This window comes from Panthera uncia (genome assembly GCF_023721935.1).
Source record: "Panthera uncia isolate 11264 chromosome E2 unlocalized genomic scaffold, Puncia_PCG_1.0 HiC_scaffold_19, whole genome shotgun sequence".
NCBI classification, from domain to species: Eukaryota; Metazoa; Chordata; class Mammalia; order Carnivora; family Felidae; genus Panthera; species Panthera uncia.
Window position 1 is genome coordinate 4,797,032 of NW_026057588.1, and position 18,548 is coordinate 4,815,579.

Genomic DNA, 18,548 nt, shown 5'->3' on the forward strand with positions numbered 1-18,548 from the left:
TGATTTTATTGGATTTTCATCTCTGAAACTTCTTAATCGTTTCAAGAATTGCCTATATTTCTGTAACATGAGCCATATTCTTGCATCAAAAATTAAATATCTCCTTTAATTTTTTGAAAATATTTTTAATGTTCATTTATTTTTTAATTTTTTTTCCCAATGTTTTTTATTTATTTTTTGGGACAGAGAGAGACAGAGCATGAACGGGGGAGGGGCAGAGAGAGAGGGAGACACAGAATCGGAAACAGGCTCCAGGCTCCGAGCCATCAGCCCAGAGCCTGACGCGGGGCTCGAACTCACGGACCGCGAGATCGTGACCTGGCTGAAGTCGGAGGCTTAACCGACTGCGCCACCCAGGCGCCCCAATGTTCATTTATTTTTGAGAGAGAGAGACACAGAGTGCTAATGGGGGAGGGTCAGAGAGAGGGGGAGACACGGAATCCGAAGCAGGTTCCAGGCTCTGAGCTGTCAGCACAGAGCCCAACGCAGGGCTCGAAGTCACAAACTGTGAGCTCATGACCTGAGCTGAAGTCAGACACTTAACTGACTGAGCCACCCAGACACCCCGGGTAATAGATGAATATTTAGATAAAGGTTACCACATCCTCCAACATCAGAGCTCTAACCCAAATAAATAAACATCTTCATGCAGGGCCCCAGAATGGGAAGGAGTACTCTTCCCCAGACACAAGGGGCACTGAGAGACAGGAGGGACTCATGAGCATGTTCCCAGGAAGTGGAGGTGGACGCTGTCACAGGGAAATAGAGAAGTCCATGAATGCTGACATAGAAAGAAAACCCAAATCTGGGGCCAAGAGTGAAATCTTACTTCCTTCTCTATTTCGCTATATTTCTCCTCTGTGTGCATCACCACGGTGACCTTGACCTGAGCCATGCAGAAATGTCACAGCTGTGTTTGCACTGACATGAGGCTGCAGAGGAGCCGGACCCACACCCCCTGCAGCATCTCTGGGGCCTGGGGACCCCGTGGGAGGTGAGGACCGTCAGGGATGTGCTGAGAATGAAGGAGAACCCGTACGGGAGGCTCTGGGAGGGAAGGATGTGCCCTGATCTCCTCACCTGGATGGGACATCTCAAGAAGCCTTGGGTCCACTTGCTGCACCATCATGGACATCAGAATTGGTCCCCTGGAAACAGGCTGTTCCCCTTCCTGTGGGGCTGCTGACGTGACAACCCCATGACCAGGCAGACCAGCCCCCAAGTGGCCACACCCTGTGCTTCTGTCTGTCCTGCGGGCACTGAGGTCCCTCCGCCTGCACAGCTGGGGCCAGAGGCAGAGACGCCATGACCCCCACCCTCACGGCCCTGCTCCTCCTCGGTGAGATCTCAGGAGGGGAGGGGATGCCCTAATCTGGGAGGGACCCGCATCACAGCCAGGCCCTGGGGTTTCAGAGACCCCAGGCACAGGAAGCTCACAGGGAGGAGCGGTTCTGCTCAGGATTCAGGGCCATCCTCTCACGGGGACTCTCTTCCAGGGCTGAGTGTGGGCCCCAGGACCCGAGCGCAGGCAGGTGAGTGTGTCCTCAGGTGTCCCTTCCCACCTCCTCACTGAGGACAGGGGTCACCCACCAGTCAGCTGGGAATGGAGAACAGCAGTTCTGGGCGAATGGAGAGGGACGTCTGGGGGTTTGGGGTTGATCTGGGAACTGGGGGTGGGGAAGGTCTTGTGACCCAGCCTCTGTTTCCTTCCAGAAACCCTCCCCAAACCCTCCATCTGGGCTGAGCCAGGCTCTGTGGTCCCCTGGGGTAGTGCTGTGACCATTTGGTGTCAGGGAATCCTGGAGGCCCAAGTGTTCTTTCTGGATAAAGAGGAACACTCAGGGTTCTGGGATGTTCATTTCCCAAAGAAGCCTGGGAACACGGCCAAGTTCTCCATCACACACATGACAGATGGACATGCAGGACGGTATCACTGTTCCTATAGAAGGCCCGCTAGTTTGTCAGAGCACAGTGACCCCCTGGAGCTGGTGGTGACAGGTGCGAGCCCCCTCAGGGTCCCCGCCCCAGGCTCTGCCCTCAGGGAGGGGGTCTGCTCCCAGAGTGTCTCCCTCTCACAGTCCAGCCCTGGGGGTATTGTGAGGGGTGGAATCTGAGCCCCATTTAACACGCCCCCTCCTCCTCTCCTAGGATTCTATGGCAAACCCCGTCTCTCAGCCCTGCCCAGCCCCGTCGTGACCTCAGGAGGGAAGGTGACTCTCCAGTGTGCCTCATGGGAGAAATTTGACAGGTTTGTCCTGAGGAAGGAAGGAGAACCCAGACCCTCGTCGACCCTCGACTCCCAGCGACCCACTAGTGGGCAGTTCGAGGCCCTGTTTCCTGTGGGCCCCGTGACCCCCAACGTCAGGTGGACATTCAGATGCTATGGCTATTTCAGCAAAACCCCCCAGATGTGGTCCTACCCCAGTAAACCCCTGGAGCTCCTGGTCTCAGGTGAGAACCTGTCCCATAGTGTTCCTGTGGTCTCCTCTAGGCTCTGTATGGGACACCCCCGATCTAGGCTGAGAATGAGGGGTTGCAAGGGAGGGTCATCCAGAGGGACATCCACCCCTCAGAGGAATGGAGGGCCATGGGGTCCTCCCACCCCTGCCCCTTCCTACAAGCCCATCACTAGAAGCTCCAGGTGGATGCAAGAGGTTCTTTCGGGGCTCCAGGGCAGATCCACCAGAAGAGTTTGAGCCTAGAGGGGGTCTGTCTGGGAAGCTCCAGCCCCCTACCCTCCTCTTGTCTCTTTCCCAGGAACTTCTGGGGGCCCCAGCCCCCCACCCACAGGACCTGGCTCCACAGAGAGTGAGTCACTGGGGCCTCTTCGCTCAGAAGGAGTACAGACAATCTCAGGGAGTCTGAGAGCCTCTCAGAGGATCTACCTCCCCCTGAGATGCTCAGAAACCATCTTGCGTCCAAGGGGGCTGGGAGTCCAGTAAAGATGCCAGGGGGACCACCAGGATCCAACCCAACAGAGGAGGGCTGGCGTGGCCATGGCAGAGGGAGAGGGTGGGGGCCCAGCTGGGGGAGCAGGAGCCAGGCTGAAGTGAGGAGCTCGGGTAGCCTCACCACCTCACCTCCCTGCCCTGGGTTTATGATGTACATGGTAGGGCCCATTGAGGGGAGAGGTCTCAGTGCTCCCTGAGACAGTGATTTGGGGCAGGTCCCTTTCCATCAGGGCCTCCGTTTCTCTGTTTGTGATAGGGGAGAGTCCTGGCTCAGATTTCATGGTCATGTCCACTCTGGCCCTGTAGGGGTGCTGCCCTAGGTCTGTAGAATTGGAAGGTGCACAGTGTGGGTTGCAGGGTGCAGAGAAGAGCAGAGCAGTGATGCTGGTGACATCCCCAGTACTCTTCTGCCAGCCCTGTGGTGCTCAGCCTGGCCTTACCCAGGCAGCCCTGATGGAAAGAAATCAGCATCAAACAGAAACAAACAAGGGCTTGGCGGTCGGGCTCTAGGGGATGTAAATCCCAGATGAGCCACTTGCAGACTGTGGGTCCGTGGACAAGTCCTTTCCCTGTCTGAGTCCCCGCTTCCCTCCTTACTAAACGCATCTCCTACCGTCTCCCTCACGGATTTGCTGAGAGGTTTAGGTGGGATCTTGGAAATAATATTCCTCTGCGTGGAACAGACCCACGGGGTGTGCAGGAACTGGCATGCTGAAAAGCCCAGACCGGCCCCACTTGTGAGTGTGAGGTCTGCAGCAGGGAGGACGGGTCTTGGCTGGACCTGGGAAGGCACGGAGTCCGTCCCATGCAGGCCCGGTTCTGAGCACCCCAAAGCCTCTGACAATAGGAGGTGTGTTCACCTCTGGCTACAAGAGAGGGCAGGACACATGGGGATGATGGAGCAGGCCATCCCAGTCAAGGTAGGAGCCCAGAGCCTGAAGCAGGTGTCCATTAGGGTGAGGAGCGCACGGGGAGCCCACAGTCCTGGGTTCAAATCCCAGCTCTGTCACCCGCTTCCTGGCTGGGGGATCTGAGGCACCTGACTGATCGCTCTGAGCCTTGGTCTCCTCGTCTGTGAAATGGGTGAAGGCAGGGTGGCCTTCCCCTGGTGCATGATTATAATGGGGATTAGCGGTAAATGAATGCATAGACCCCAGCATGGGTCCACACACAGTAGGTGCTCAGTTAACTGACATCATTGGTTCATTCATGACATCACTTGTGTCCAAGGTCTTGAAAAGTACCAGAAAATTGCGATCGGGGCCTCTGTGACCTTAATCTTGCTGCTTGCCCTCCTTGTCCTCCTCCTCCTTCTCCGACTCCGGCACCAGAAAAAATGCTGCAAGTCAGGTAAGCGGATGGCGATGTCTGGTCCAGCTGAGAAGGGAGATCTTACCCTAAAGACATGAAGTGGCTTTTCTTAGAGCACCAGCCAACATATGGCACCAAAACAGAAAGACGTGTTCAGTTTGGAAAAGCCTCCAAAATGAACAATAACAAAAAAAAATGTCTAGGAATCTCTTCCCATCACAACCTCCTTGGGACAGAGATGGGGATTCCCAGGAAGCGCAGTTATGAGGGCAGGGGTCCCACATGGGGGTACCTGTACCCAACACCCGAGGAACCACGCCGGTGATGGGCGGGGGGGGGGGCTCTGGGAGGGATGCAGTCTCCCTGCGGCCAAGAGCAGGGGGGAGGGGTCACAGCGGTGAGGAGTGGGAGCAGGATGCAGAAGTAGTTGGGAGATTAGTTGCTTTGAGCAAATATGTAAGTATGTCGGGGATAAAGGGAGCCCAGTTGCTCAAGATCTGCAGGGATTTATAAATGTGCAAAGGCAGGTGGCTACAAAAAACTCTGAGCTGTCGTACCGGAATTGGAAGTGTCAGTGTGACCTCACTAAGAGATATACTTACACATCGACGGACACAAAACAACTGTATGGGTGTGTTGGTTGTCGGGTGCGCGCGCACACACACACACACACACACGCACACGTATGTCCCAGCTATGTCCACCAATAAAACCTAGACACTGACAACAAACAACCATCCAGGTCCCAGCTATGTCCACCAATAAAACCTAGACACTGACAACAAACAACCATCCAGGTTCTGGCTTTTATATACCGCCCTGTAGTAAAAGGAATGGGGGGAGGGGCTCCTGGGTGGCTCAGTTTAGCATCTGACTTTTTTTTTTTTAATTTTTTTTAACATTTATTTATTTTTGAGACAGAGAGAGACAGAGCATGAACAGGGGAGGGTCATAGAGGGGGAGACACAGAATCCTAAACAGGCTCCAGGCTCTGAGCCATCAGCAAAGAGCCCGACGCAGGGCTCGAACTCACGGACCGCGAAATCACGACCTGAGCTGAAGTCGGATGCTTAACCGACTGAGCCACCCAGGCGCCCCTAGCGTCTGACTCTTGATACAGGCTCAGGTCATGATCTCACAGTTCGTGGGTTCAACCCTGTCCGCACTAACAGCGTGGAGGCTGCTTGGGATTCTTTCTCTCTCTGCCTCTCTCTCTCTCAAAATAAACAAATCGACTTTAAAATGTTTCGTAAAAAGAAGGAATTAGGTTTCATCGGAGAAACTCTATTCCAGGTTGGGACAGGGGGACTACTGGAGGCTGCTGGGGCATCTCAGTGTGCCAGAAAGTGCAAACATTCACAAAGAATGATGGAGACAGGGCAGAATGACCCAGGAGCCAGCTGGAAGGAACTCCCTTTGGAAAACTCTAGAATAATCTGAGCATCCAAGTATTGGATTACAATGCACTGAATATAACGGAAATCCACTAGTTTATAGAGTAAATTAGTGAATGCATGGGGGCAGAGGGAACACTTTAATGTTCATTTATTTCTGAGACAGAGAGAGACAGAGCATGAGTGGGGGAGGGGCAGAGAGCGAGGGAGACAGAGAATCCGAAGCAGGCTCCAGGCTCTGAACTGTCAGCACAGAGCCCGACGTGGGGCTCGAACTCTCAAACCGTGAGATCATGGCCCGAGCTGAAGTCAGATACTTAACCGACTGAGCCACCCAGGCGCCTCAAGAACAGACACAGACTTTTATTTTATTTTATTAAAATATGTTTAATGTTTATCCATTTATTTTGAGAGAGTGAGAGCAGGGGAGGGGCAGAGAGAGAGGGAGAGAGAGAATCCCAAGCGGGCTTTGCACTCTCAGTACAGAGCCCGACACGGGGCTCGAACCCACAAACGATGAGATCATGAACTGAGCCAAAACCAAGAGGCAACTGCCTAACTGAGCCACCCAGGCGCCCCAGACCTAGACTTTTAAAGATGTTCTTTCAGTTTTAGAAAAAGAAAATGTATTTGAATCATCCATGCATATTTTGTGTGTTAGAGTTTAGTGTGTTTTGCGTGTTTTGTGTTTGGTTTCGTGTTGGCCCTGAATCCCAGATTGATGGCGGCGGCTGTATAACCTTGTCAGGGCTCAGATCTCTGAGATCCTAATGCAGCCCCGGGGGCCAGGTTCTGGGGTGGGTTAGAAGCGAATTTCTAATTTTGTGCAGGTGCTCTGCATCCTGAGGCTGAGACCAGAGCCCTGCAGAAAAGGTAATTTCTCCCCAAAGATCCTCCCCCAACCTCCCACCTCTGCCTGTAGCCGCTTCACTGCTGCCTAATGCCCCTGTTTTCCTCCCCTCAGCTCCGACTCCGTGGCTCCTGTCCAGGAGGAGAAGCAGGGTAACTGGGAAGGAGGGAGAAAGGGCTAGGAGGAGGGGTCGGGACAGGTTCTGGGCTTCGCATGAAAACCGCCAAATCTGTGTGATTCCAGGTACATCCCTGCCCCCTGTCAGGCCTCGGTCTCCCTATCTGAGGGTGGGAGGGGCGTGTGGGACTGCAGGGTTTCGGGAATCTTGGCATGAAATAGAATCTTCTCATTCTCCAGATGCTGAGGTGAGAGAGTCCCAACCTGAGGAAGACAGACAGATGGACAGTTGGGTGAGCCCCAGCTCCTGTCCAGGGCCCCCAGCACAGCCTTGTTAATTAGCTAAATCCATGGGCTGCCTCTCCAGCTTCCTATCCCTCAACTCAGCAGCATCTGACCTCACCCTTCCTCTTGAAAGGTGATACACGCAGGCTGCTGGGACACCACTTCTCAGTGGCTTTTTTCTGACGTCACGTGGGCCCCTTCTTCTCGGTCTCCTTTTAACTGCTGGTTGTCCATAATGGTAGTGCTGCCAGGGATGGTTGTATAGTTTGTGCACTGCACAATAGTGATTGTGAGGATTGAGACCCTACTTGAGGTCACATGAGTGCAAAAGTACCCAAGCCAGGGATTCACATGATCCAATTTATGGTTTGGGTTTTTTTTTTCATGTTTATTTATTTTGGAGAGAGAGAAACACAGAGTGTGAGCGGGGGAGGGGCAGAGAGAGAGGGAGACACAGAATCCGAAGCAGGCTCCAGGCTGTAAGCTTGTCAGCACAGAGCCCGACGTGGGGCTCGAACTCACGAACCATGAGATCATGACCTGAGCTGAAGTCCAACGCTCAGCCAACTGAGCCACCCAGGCGCCCTCATCCGATTTATGTTTTAAAATTAACTCTGGCATCTAGGTGGACAGGTAAGTGAGGAAGGACATAGTGGACGAGTTCCACCCCCCCGTCCCCGGATCCCACAGCAGAACCGTGACAGTGAGTCCCCCAGGGGAGTGACTGTGCCCCAGGGGAACCACTCAGGGGTGGGGGTGGCCACTCTTCCTTCCCCCTTGGGAGGGATTGTTGGACAGACAAGTGGGAGAGAACAGTCAGGTGGGTTCTTGCTGCTCCTGGCACCCCGGCTCCCCCACCTGTCACATACCTGACTCCCACTCCCCGCCCTCTAGGCTGCGGCATCTGAAGACCCCCAGGATGTGACCTATGCCCAGCTAAACAGCCTGAATCTTGAACAGGAGACAAGTGCACCCCCTTCCTCACGGGCAGGGGAGCTGCCCGCAGAGCCCATCATGTATGCCACTCTGGCCAGGAAGGACACACACCCCACACTCCAGGGAGGGGACTGCAGGAACCCCAGGACGCAGTGAGGCTGCCCCCAAGGACACTCAGCTAATACCCCCTGCACCTGGAGACCTCTCATATGGGAGCAGGATATCCTAGAGCTTCAGAAGTCATCTAATTCGCCAGATGAAGAGAAATATCAGCTCCAAATTTTTAGAAAGAAAAGAAAACACTTCTAAATAACCAGTGGACAAGAGAAGCCAGCCACAGATGAAGATAGGACTTCTTTTTTTTTTTTACTCCCATGACAATGCAAAAATTCTACATCAACGCATAGTTTTACCTAAATGGTAATGTAAATGCCGTATGCCAAGATGAAATGGGGAAAGTCAGTGCCTGAATGTAATTAGTGCCAAGAGAAGAGAGCCTGAAAATCAACAACGCAGGCAATGTTCTATGGGAGCTAGAGAAAGGATAGCAAATTCATCCCATGGCAGTGGGTGAAAATCAGAAGACCTTATGCTGATCACAAAGAATAAAAAAGAGAACAATCAATTGTGTGAGCTTGGGCTGCTGTAATAAGATACCATAGACGGGGGAGGCGGTGTCGTTAAACAACAGAAATGTATTTCTTCATAATTCTGGAGTCCGGAAGCCCAAGCCCAAGGTGCTGACATGTTTGGTGGTCTGGTGTCCTTCGAGGGTTCTCCGCACGGCTGACGGACGGCTGCTCGTGTGGCCTTTCCTCGGTGGGTGTGTGAGGGAAAGAGAGAGAGCCCTCCTGTTTCTTCTTATAGGGTCACTTACCTTCTTTGACCGCCCACCCTTATGATCTCACCCACCTTCATTATTCCTTAGAGGCCCCCTCTCCAAACACAACCACACTGGGAGTTAAGGCTTCAACATGAATTTCTGGCGGGGGGAGGGACATAGATACCCAGACCGTTTCATTCCACCCTGTGTCCCTCCCCCAGGATTCACGTCCTTCTCCCACGCAAAGTGCATTCATTCCATCCCTACAGCCCGCCCCTCCCCCAAATCTACACTCATTCCAGCATCGACAGTCAAATCTAACATCCAGAGTTGCATCTAAATATCTTACAAATCAGATATGGGGGAGCTTCCTTCGGGGTATGGCTCCTTCTAAGGCAGAATTCCTCTGCAGGTGTGAACCCGTGAGCCAGACAAGTGATGTGCCTCCAGAGTACAAAGCCGGGGCAGGGGTAGGAGAGAGAATTCCCATTCCCTGAGGAAGCGATAAGAAAGAAGACAGAGGTGACAGTGTTCGAGATGGAGCAACGCAGCTTCCATAGATCGGCAGGCTCCAGGATAACCCTCTTGGGCTCCAGGCTCTGCCCGCCAGGCCCTCCGTGGCACGGCGCCACCTCCGTGGTGCACAGCTGCGTGGTCCTTCTGGGTGAGGACCCCCAAGGCTCTGCGCAGGGCCTGCCCTGTGGAAACTGAGGCAGTTTCCAAACTGAAACCAAGGAGCCAACCTGATCTCTGAATTGCCTTTGGGGGACATTCTTCCCTCTTCTGGAAAACCAGCACACGTTTGTAGACAAGCCCACCGTCCCATCTCGTAGAGTCTGAGAAGACTTGGCGGCTTTCATTCCCGCTGTCCCGTCCCCGTCCCCTGGCCGCACGTCCGCTCCTACAGTCCCTTAATGTTGGCTCCTCTCTCTCATCTGTCGGACAGTCTTCCCGCTCTTTGTTCTGTGTCCTCTGGCTCAACAGTCTGTGCCTCCATCCACCTCCCCGCTCTGGAGTCTCAGGGGGGCCCCCACCCGCGTTGCTCTGGGCACACGCCAACCCTTTGCTTAGGCGTCTCCTCAGCGAAACGTGCGACTGTGTGGGGCGCTTGCCCTGTGCTCCACAAACGTCAAGACACAGCTCAGCCACGTTCTTTGCCGCTTTCAAACAGGGGTCACGTTTGTCCCCACGATCCAGTGCCTTGTTCTTCATTTTGGCCCGAGGTCCTGCCCGAACCGACTTTCCCGCCCATACTTGTGTTTGGCATTTCTAAACAACTCCAGCCTCTTTCTGTTGTCACTCTCAAAGGTTCTCCGCATCTTTTTTTCTTTTTTAAGTTGTATTTATTCATTTTGAGAGAGGGCTCAAGAGTGAGTGGGGGAGGAGCAGAGAGAGAGAGAGAGAGAGAGAGAGAATCCCAAACAGGCTCCACGCTGTCAGCACAGAGCCCCAACCAGGGCTTGATCCCACAAACAGAGAGATCATGACCAGAGCCGGAAACCAAGAGTTGGGCGCCCAACGGACTGAGCTGCCCAGGTGCCCCCCACTGCTTCCGCGTTTTGGATATTTGTTCCCACAGCACGGCACTTCCTGGTACTGAAATCTGCATTCGTCTGTTCCGGCTTCTGTTAACAAAGATCACAGACTGGGTGGTTTAAGCTACGGAAGTTTCAGAGAAGATGCCAGCACGGCTGCTGTCTGGTTTGGGCTGTCTGCTGGGGTTGCAGGGAGCCCCTTCTTGCTGCGTGCTTGCCTGGCCTTTGCTCGCTGTGAGCACATAGAGAGAGACGGAGAGAGCGCTCTCTGGGCCTCTTCTTTTCTCTTTTTAAATGTTTATTTATTTTTAAGAGAGAGAGCAAGAGAGGGGCAGAGAGAGAGGGAGACACAGAATCCGAAGCAGGCTCCAGGCTCCGAGCTGTCAGCACAGAGCCTGACATGGGGCTCGAACCCATGAACCGTGAGATCATGACCTGAGCCGAAGTCGGACGCTTAACCCACCGAGCCACCCGGATGCCCACTTTTGAGCTTTTAAATCAGTTACACTGCCGGTTAAAATTATCCCACAAAACTCACTCCGGGCCCAGCAAATTTTACTGTGAGCGCCTCCAAACAATTATGGATGACAAACACCATTGGTATAGACATTTTTATAGCAAATGCATTCCCGTACATTTCGTAACAAGAATATCACACTTTGGCCTCCCACATACGCTTAGATATAAAATAACTTAAAAAATGAGGGGAAATATCTAATTACATTACTGCTCAGTTCACATGCATAATGGGGAGGAGACAAATATTTCAATAAAGAATTCTCCCCAACAAATTGGGGACTTAATCTAAGCATTGTCCCCTAAATCTTATAGGCAGGCCCCCAGAATGGGGAGGAGGGATCTGCCCCAGAGGCAAGGGGCACTGAGGAACCAGGAGGGACTCACAGGCGTGTTTCCATGCTTGGGGCATGGACGCTGTCAGAGGGAAATAGAGAAGTCCATGAATGCTGACATAGAAAGAAAACCCAAATCTGGGGCCAAGAGTGAAATCTTACTTCCTTCTCTATTTCGCTATATTTCTCCTCTGTGTGCATCACCACGGTGACCTTGACCTGAGCCATGCAGAAATGTCACAGCTGTGTTTGCACTGACATGAGGCTGCAGAGGAGCCGGACCCACACCCCCTGCAGCATCTCTGGGGCCTGGGGACCCCGTGGGAGGTGAGGACCGTCAGGGATGTGCTGAGAATGAAGGAGAACCCGTACGGGAGGCTCTGGGAGGGAAGGATGTGCCCTGATTTCCTCACCTGGATGGGACATCTCAAGAAGCCTTGGGTCCACTTGCTGCACCATCATGGACATCAGAGTTGGTCCCCTGGAAACAGGTTGTTCCCCTTCCTGTGGGGCTGCTGACGTGACAACCCATGACCAGGCAGACCAGCCCCCAAGTGGCCACACCCTGTGCTTCTGTCTGTCCTGCGGGTACTGAGGTCCCTCCGTCTGCACAGCTGGGGCCAGAGGCAGAGACGCCATGACCCCCACCCTCACGGCCCTGCTCCTTCTCGGTGAGATCTCAGGAGGGGAGGGGATGCCCTAGTCTGGGAGGGACCCGCATCACAGCCAGGCCCTGGGGTTTCAGAGACCCCAGGCACAAGAGGCTTATGGGGAGGAGGGGTTCTGCTCAGGATTCGGGGCCATCCTCTCACAGGGACTCTCTTCCAGGGCTGAGTGTGGAACCCAGGACCCAAGTGCAGGCAGGTGAGTGTGTCCCCAGGTGTCCCATCCCACCTCCTTACTGGGGACAGGGGTCACCCACCAGGCAGCTGGGAATGGAGGACAGCAGTTCTGGGCGGATGGAGAGGGGACGTCTGGGGGTTTGGGGCTGAGCTAAGAACTGAGGGTGGGGAAGGTCTTGTGATACAGCCTCTGTTTCCTTCCAGGGACCCTCCCCACACCCTCCATCTGGGCTGAGCCAGGCTCTGTGGTCCCTTGGGGTAGCACTGTGACCATTTGGTGTCAGGGGACCCTGGAGGCCGTGGAGTTCTATCTGTATAAAGATGGACACTCAGTGCCCTGGGACAGACAACCCGCAGTGGAGCCCAGGGACAAGGCCAAGTTCTCCATCATATACATGACAGAGCAGTATGCAGGCCAATATCACTGTTCCTATCGGAGCCCCGCTGGCTTGTCAGAGCGCAGTGACCCCCTGGAGCTGGTGGTGACAGGTGCGAGCCCCCTCAGGGTCCCCGCCCCAGGCTCTGCCCTCAGGGAGGGGGTCTTCTCTGAGTGTCTCCCTCTCACAGCCCAGCCCTGGGGATACTGTGGGGGGATCTGGGTCCTATTTAACGTGTCCCTTCCTCCTCTCCTAGGATTCCATGGCAAACCCACTCTCTCAGCCCTGCCCAACCCCATGGTGACTTCAGGAGGGAAGGTGACCCTCCAGTGCACCTCATGGATGGGATTCCATAGGTTCGTCCTGATGAAGGAAGGAGAACCCAGACTCGCCTGGACCCTCGACTCCCAGCGACCCACCAGTGGGCAGTTCCAGGCCCTGTTTCCTGTGGGCCCCATAACCCCCAGGCTCAGGTGGACCTTTAGATGCTATGGCTATTTCAGAAACACCCCCCACATATGGTCACTCTCCAGTGATCCCCTGGAGCTCCTGGTCTCAGGTGAGGGAGTCCGGCCCTATGCCCTCTGTGTCCTGATGATCTATTCAGGGCTCTGTCCTCAAGAGTTACCTGGGCTGGGATGGGAGCCATGGCGGGGGGGCGCTCCAAAGAGGGTCACTCAAAAGGAGATCTGCCCCTCAGTAGGTCAACAGAAACCCTCTCACACCTGCCCACCCTTTGTCCTTCTCCTGGGTCTAAAGATGCCAGGTGAGCAGCGGGAGGGTCATGGGGAGGCCACAGGGCAGGTGTAGAAGAAGTCTGAGTGAGATGGGGACTCCTGGATTAGCCCCAACCACCCCCCCCACAGGATCCAACTCAAGATTGTTGTGCTACTGGGCTGTTTGTGCTCCTTCTGGGCACAGATCACCCAAGATCAGTTCTGAGAGCCCCTCAGAGGATCTAACACCCCCTCAGATACTCAGAAACAATCTTGTGTCTCAGGGGAACTGAGATTCCAGTAGAGGTGCCTGGGTGACTACATATGTCCAGGGGCTCTGAGGCTGGGTCATGGGGCATATGAGGGAGAAGACTGAGCAGAGACGGGGTCTCTAAGGGAAGCCTCAGTCCCCTACTCAACTACTGCCTTTTTCCTCAGGAACCTCTGGAGGCCCCAGCCCCCCACCCACAGATCCCAGCTCAACAGCTGGTGAGTCACAGTGGCATCTGTCTAAGGGCTTTCCTTCCTGTGTTTCAGAGATGCCAGAGTGACCACCAGGTCCAGGGTCTCTGAGGCGGGGGGGAGGAGGGCTGGGGTGGTCATGGCAGAGGGAGAGGGTGAGGGCCCAGCTAGGGGAGCAGCACCACCTCACCTCCCTGTCCTTTGATTATGAGGTATGGGGTGAAGAAGGGTCTCAGTGCTCCCTGAGATGGTGATTCGCGGCAGGACCCTGGTCCTAGGTGAGGAGTCCCTCCCTGTTGCTGTCCTCTCTGGGCAGAAAAGGCCAGCTCAGGATGCTGTCTACAGGAAATTCTGAGACAGGATGCAATAGGACTATCACAAGGGGCAGTTCCACAGAGGAGGGTCCACCCAGGAGAGCTGGGATAGGCGGGACCTCCCACCAGGGGAATCACCACCCCTGCAGTCTCAGACAGGGCTGAGGAGAGAGAGGTATGGACTTAGATCCCTCGACCCTGAGAGGAAATGAGGTCAGACTGAGGTTACAAGGCAGAGGTCCCACCCACTTACCTCCTGGTGTCTCTGGCTCAGAAGCAGGGTGTTGGCTGCTAGCCAGGGGCAGGGGCAGGGTAGCTGCTCAACTGGGAGGCAGGTAGGACAGACAAGGATGCCCTGTGGGGCTGAGTCTTCGTGGGCTCAGCTCTCCCAAGAGGTGGAGCTTCTAAGAAAGGTGTTCCCTGTCTGAAGACGGGGGGCTGCCAGCAGTGATCCCATTTCTGGCCTCCCACTGTCCTACCTCTCCCCGGAACTCAGACGTGGGAAGGTTCAGAAAGGTGTGGGGGATGCAGGTACATGTGATTTTGTGCATCTGGCCTGGGTCTCAGCAGAGCAAGAGGAAGTCCCAGTACGATGGAGAACAGAAATCCCCATCGATTTAGCGTCTCAGTTCCTCCTCATCTCACACAAAACCGTGGGAGTTTCTCCTAAAAGCCACCCAGCCCTTGTCACCACAATCCTTAGGCCTCCAGCCAGGTGTGGAGAATGTGTGGGATACAGGATGGAGAGGGGGTGGGTTGGCAGCGCTTGGTGTCCAGGCCTGACTTGGAGCACAGTGAGGATGCTGGGCTGGTGGAGGTGGGGATCTGGGACAGTCATAGAGGGCAGACCACCCACACCTGAGCCCTCTCACATCATGACTGGAGCTGCTCAGGCCAAGGTGGAAATTGCTGTGGGTGCAGGTGGAGCCCCCACGAGACAATCCCCTAAAGAGAAGTATCCCCACCTGTGGGCACCACTCTGCTGCCCTTATAAAGTTTTCTTTTATACAAATGCTTAGAAATGAGGTTTATAAATGATGCAGATACATTCTAACGTTTTATTCATTATTTTGTCTACACTCAAAGCTTAAAAGTTGTTCAACTAGTTTATTCATTTATAAGTATGATTTTTTTCTTTATACTTTCTAAATAATAGTTAAGTATATACAAAATGATACTTGTTTGGTTAAATTAGTTTTATATTCTATGATTCTATTAACTTAGTACAGATTCTCCACCTTTCAGTTGCTTTACAATTGATCTGCTTTGATTTACTGATAATAATTTTATCAAACTCAAAAAAAAGACACTTACCTCTTTATTTCCAGATTGTGCACCAACTTTACTTACAGCAAATACCTTATAATAATGATGACAATGTAAGACATTAATACAAAACTCAGTGTTGCTTTAAGAAAATATCTTCATTGATAGCCTTAATTATTTTAAGGCAAACATAAAACATCTATATATTTATACATATAGTGATACTAACCTGTCCATTTCAGTCTATTTTTCTGTTACATTCAGGTTTCATTAGAAAAAAAAAATCTTTTCTTTTTTCCTAATGTTTATTTATTTTTGAGAAAGAGAAACACAGAGCACCAGTGGGGGAGGGGCAGAGAGAGGGAGACACAGAATCCAAAGCAGGCTCCAGGCTCCTAGCTGTCAGCACAGAGCCTGACCCAGAGCTCAAACCTGTGAACCATGAGATCATGACCTGAGCCAAGGTCGGAAGCTTAGCCAACTGAGCCACCCAGGTGCTTCAGAAAAAATTCTTTACTCAGTATAAATTAGGAATTATTTCTGGGCTTGTACAACTCCAGGCTTATTCTTTTAAATTTATAGCCCCAGTGAGATACATTTGAAAGACTTCTTGGTACCAGAGATTTGCATACTAGCCCACTGAATGATGTGTATTCTTCATTCATACTCTGTGAATTCTATAAGCTTATGTAGAATTTTCACATGGAGATTTATAATTAGCCTGATCTATAATTTTTTATCTTGTTGCATTTTTTTTGTTTTTTTTTTTTAATCTTGTTGCATATTATGTGAAATGGATTGAAATAGGTTTGCAGGATTACCTAATTTTGTGCTCACCAGTTTTATAACAAAACTGATTTTCTCTGCTCTTTATGGCTTTGAGACCAGAAGTGTGACATCCTTGGTTCTGGACATTTATATGGAGAGGAGAGAGATGGTTTTTGAAGATAAAAATCAAATGACTAGTGTTCTACCTTGAAATCTTACATTAGTTTTCAGAGTTATGATTGACAAACAGAGTTAGAGACAGTGAGGAGGAGGAGAAGGAAGAAGAAGAGGAGGAGGACAGTGGTGATGATGATGGTGATAATATTGATGATGGTGGTGGTGATGATGATAATGGGGATGATGATGGTAACGGTGGTGATGAAGATGCTGCCGATAATGATGGTGGTGGTGATGATGATGATGATGATGATGTTGCTGATGATGCAGCATCCCTCATCTATCCTGCCACACCTGGCCCATCTTCCATGCACCAGGGCCCTCCCCCCCCACCCTGACTCCCTATTCTCCTCTGGGATCCTCCTACAACAACAAACGTGGATTCATTACTTCTGAAGAGCGTGCTTAGATCTTTCTGGGGACCTGCTCTCTACACACATCTTCTCTGGGTCTTCACATTGCTCCTCTCAGCCTCTTTCTCCTATTCAGGAATCAACTTAAATGTCCTCTCCAAGTGCGACCCTCACCCTGACATTGTTCAGACATGTCTCCTTCCTACCTAGGGCATTTCAAGTAACTAACACAACCTATGTTGTATGCATTGAATTCTCTCTCTCTCTCTCTCTCTCTCTCTCTCTCTCTCTCTCTATATATATATATATATATATATATATATATATATTTGTGACCAACCCGTTTCATGGACACTAGGTCCTGAATTGTTGAAAATACAAGTTCTCCTATCCACAAGAGGTAGCTTAGGTGCTCAGAATAAACACAGAGAATACAAGAGCCCAAGTACTTCTGTATTGAGAGATGATTTATCTCACTAAATTCTGAGCTGGGGGACACAGGAAGACTCTGCTCCAAACCAACTCAGAAGCAAAGTCTAAATTCAAAAAAGACAGGGAGACTGAAATAATCCATTTAGAACAGAGAGGATCCTTCTATAACAGAGAAAGTATCAATTAATGACTGCATAAGAAGTTATAGCATGAGAACAAGGGGAGGTACGAGAAGACGCAGCCTGGGGGACAAGTTTAAGTCTCATCAGAAATTCATCTTTCTCCACTTTTTTTTTGGCTCTCAGGAGCAGCTGACACCATCAGCCCATCACAAAACAAGTCAGACCACAACACTGGTGAGTAAGAGAAAGTCTCAGTTATGGAAGTGGCATGGAGCGTGAAGTCCTGTCAAGGGGAGGCGGGCACCCTGGGTGGACATACAGGATCTGGGCTGATTTGGGTCTCCCCTGACCTCAGTGACCACTTTGTCCTCAATTCCTAGCGTCCCACCCCAAGGATTACACAGTAGAGAATCTCATCCGCATGGTCATGGCTGGCTTGATCCTGGTTGTCCTCGGGATTCTGCTATTTCAGGATCACTACAGTCAGAGAGGAATCCAAGATGCATCCAGGAGGTAAACTCAAGAGAGAACAATGCAACGATCAGAATGACAGAGTCTGGGAAGCACATCTTATGTGCCCAGGAATTTCTGGAAGAGTATGTGAGGCATGTGCTGTGGGAACTGTCAACATTCCGTGTTGCCCAGACCAGTCCTCATCCTCTGTGACATCACCTCCAACCTCCAAGGACTTATTCCACATACCACACGACCTAGTGGTCAAGTATATATCTTTCATCATTATTTATTTGACACCCATAACATTCCCAGGACTAGTAATGATCAGAGAACAGAATCCATGTGAATTTAGCACATACTTTAGTATTCATGCTTGGTGCATTGTGTGAAATCTAGTTGACTTTTGTATAGATTCCTAGCAGGATGGATGGATTCAGGATTGATTATAAATGGAAAGACAGACAGAAAAGTTTACCTCTACACAAACATACACAGCAATCTGCAATAAATTAACTCAGCATCCTCCCTGTCTGCCTTCACCTTTAATTTATGTAAATTTGGTCCCTTGCTCAGTCCTGGTACAAAGATTTCCTCTTTTGCACTCCACTCACAGAGACTTAACAAGAAAACAGTGAACTAACATGAGCTAATCAAAGACAAAGCAAACTGTAGAGGCACGGTCGCCTACATGATTTGTGGGGCAGCATAGAAAATGAACAGGCAGACAGGGAGACAAACTATAAGAGACTTTTAAATACAGAGAACAATCTAAGGGTCACTGGAGGGGAGGTGGGGGTGGGAGGGGAGATGGGCTAGATGGGTGATGGGCACTAAAGAGGGTACTTGTTGGGATGAACACTGTGTGTCGTATGTAAGAGATGAATCACTGGGTTCTACTCCTGAAACCAATACTACACTCTATGTTAACTAACTTGAATTTAAATAAGTAAACTTTAAAAAAGAAAGATGCATTTTCCAAAGAAAGAAAGAAAATGAACAGGCAGTACCCCACGTTCAAATACCAGTGTGGTGAGTGTAGAGCATGAGCCTAGTTTGGAGCCCTGTCTGATCATTCAGATCACCACCCATGCATCCAGATCCACACAGAGCAGAGGCCATCTGGTTATTGCACATGACAGTACAGATCAGCATTTTCTGATGTGTCCCAGGTGCCAGGGTCTGCACTGGGTGCTGCACACACCCTATTGCT

The 18,548-nt window shown here is 51.6% G+C and overlaps 1 protein-coding gene across 1 annotated transcript; it reads left to right on the forward strand.

Moving 5' to 3' along the window:
• The first annotated feature begins 1,290 nt into the window (after positions 1 to 1,290).
• Positions 1,291 to 17,807, forward strand: LILRA5 (leukocyte immunoglobulin like receptor A5). Its single transcript, XM_049622273.1, has 18 exons — positions 1,291 to 1,339; positions 1,497 to 1,532; positions 1,714 to 1,998; positions 2,149 to 2,451; positions 2,758 to 2,808; positions 4,182 to 4,301; positions 6,487 to 6,529; positions 6,621 to 6,658; positions 6,864 to 6,916; positions 7,803 to 7,996; positions 9,264 to 9,331; positions 11,650 to 11,724; positions 11,882 to 11,917; positions 12,100 to 12,384; positions 12,529 to 12,831; positions 13,427 to 13,477; positions 17,066 to 17,116; positions 17,263 to 17,807. The coding sequence occupies exons 1-18, from the start codon at positions 1,306 to 1,308 to the stop codon at positions 17,397 to 17,399; spliced, it is 2,163 nt and encodes a 720-aa protein (XP_049478230.1). The 5' UTR covers positions 1,291 to 1,305; the 3' UTR covers positions 17,400 to 17,807.
• The last annotated feature ends 741 nt before the right edge of the window (positions 17,808 to 18,548 follow it).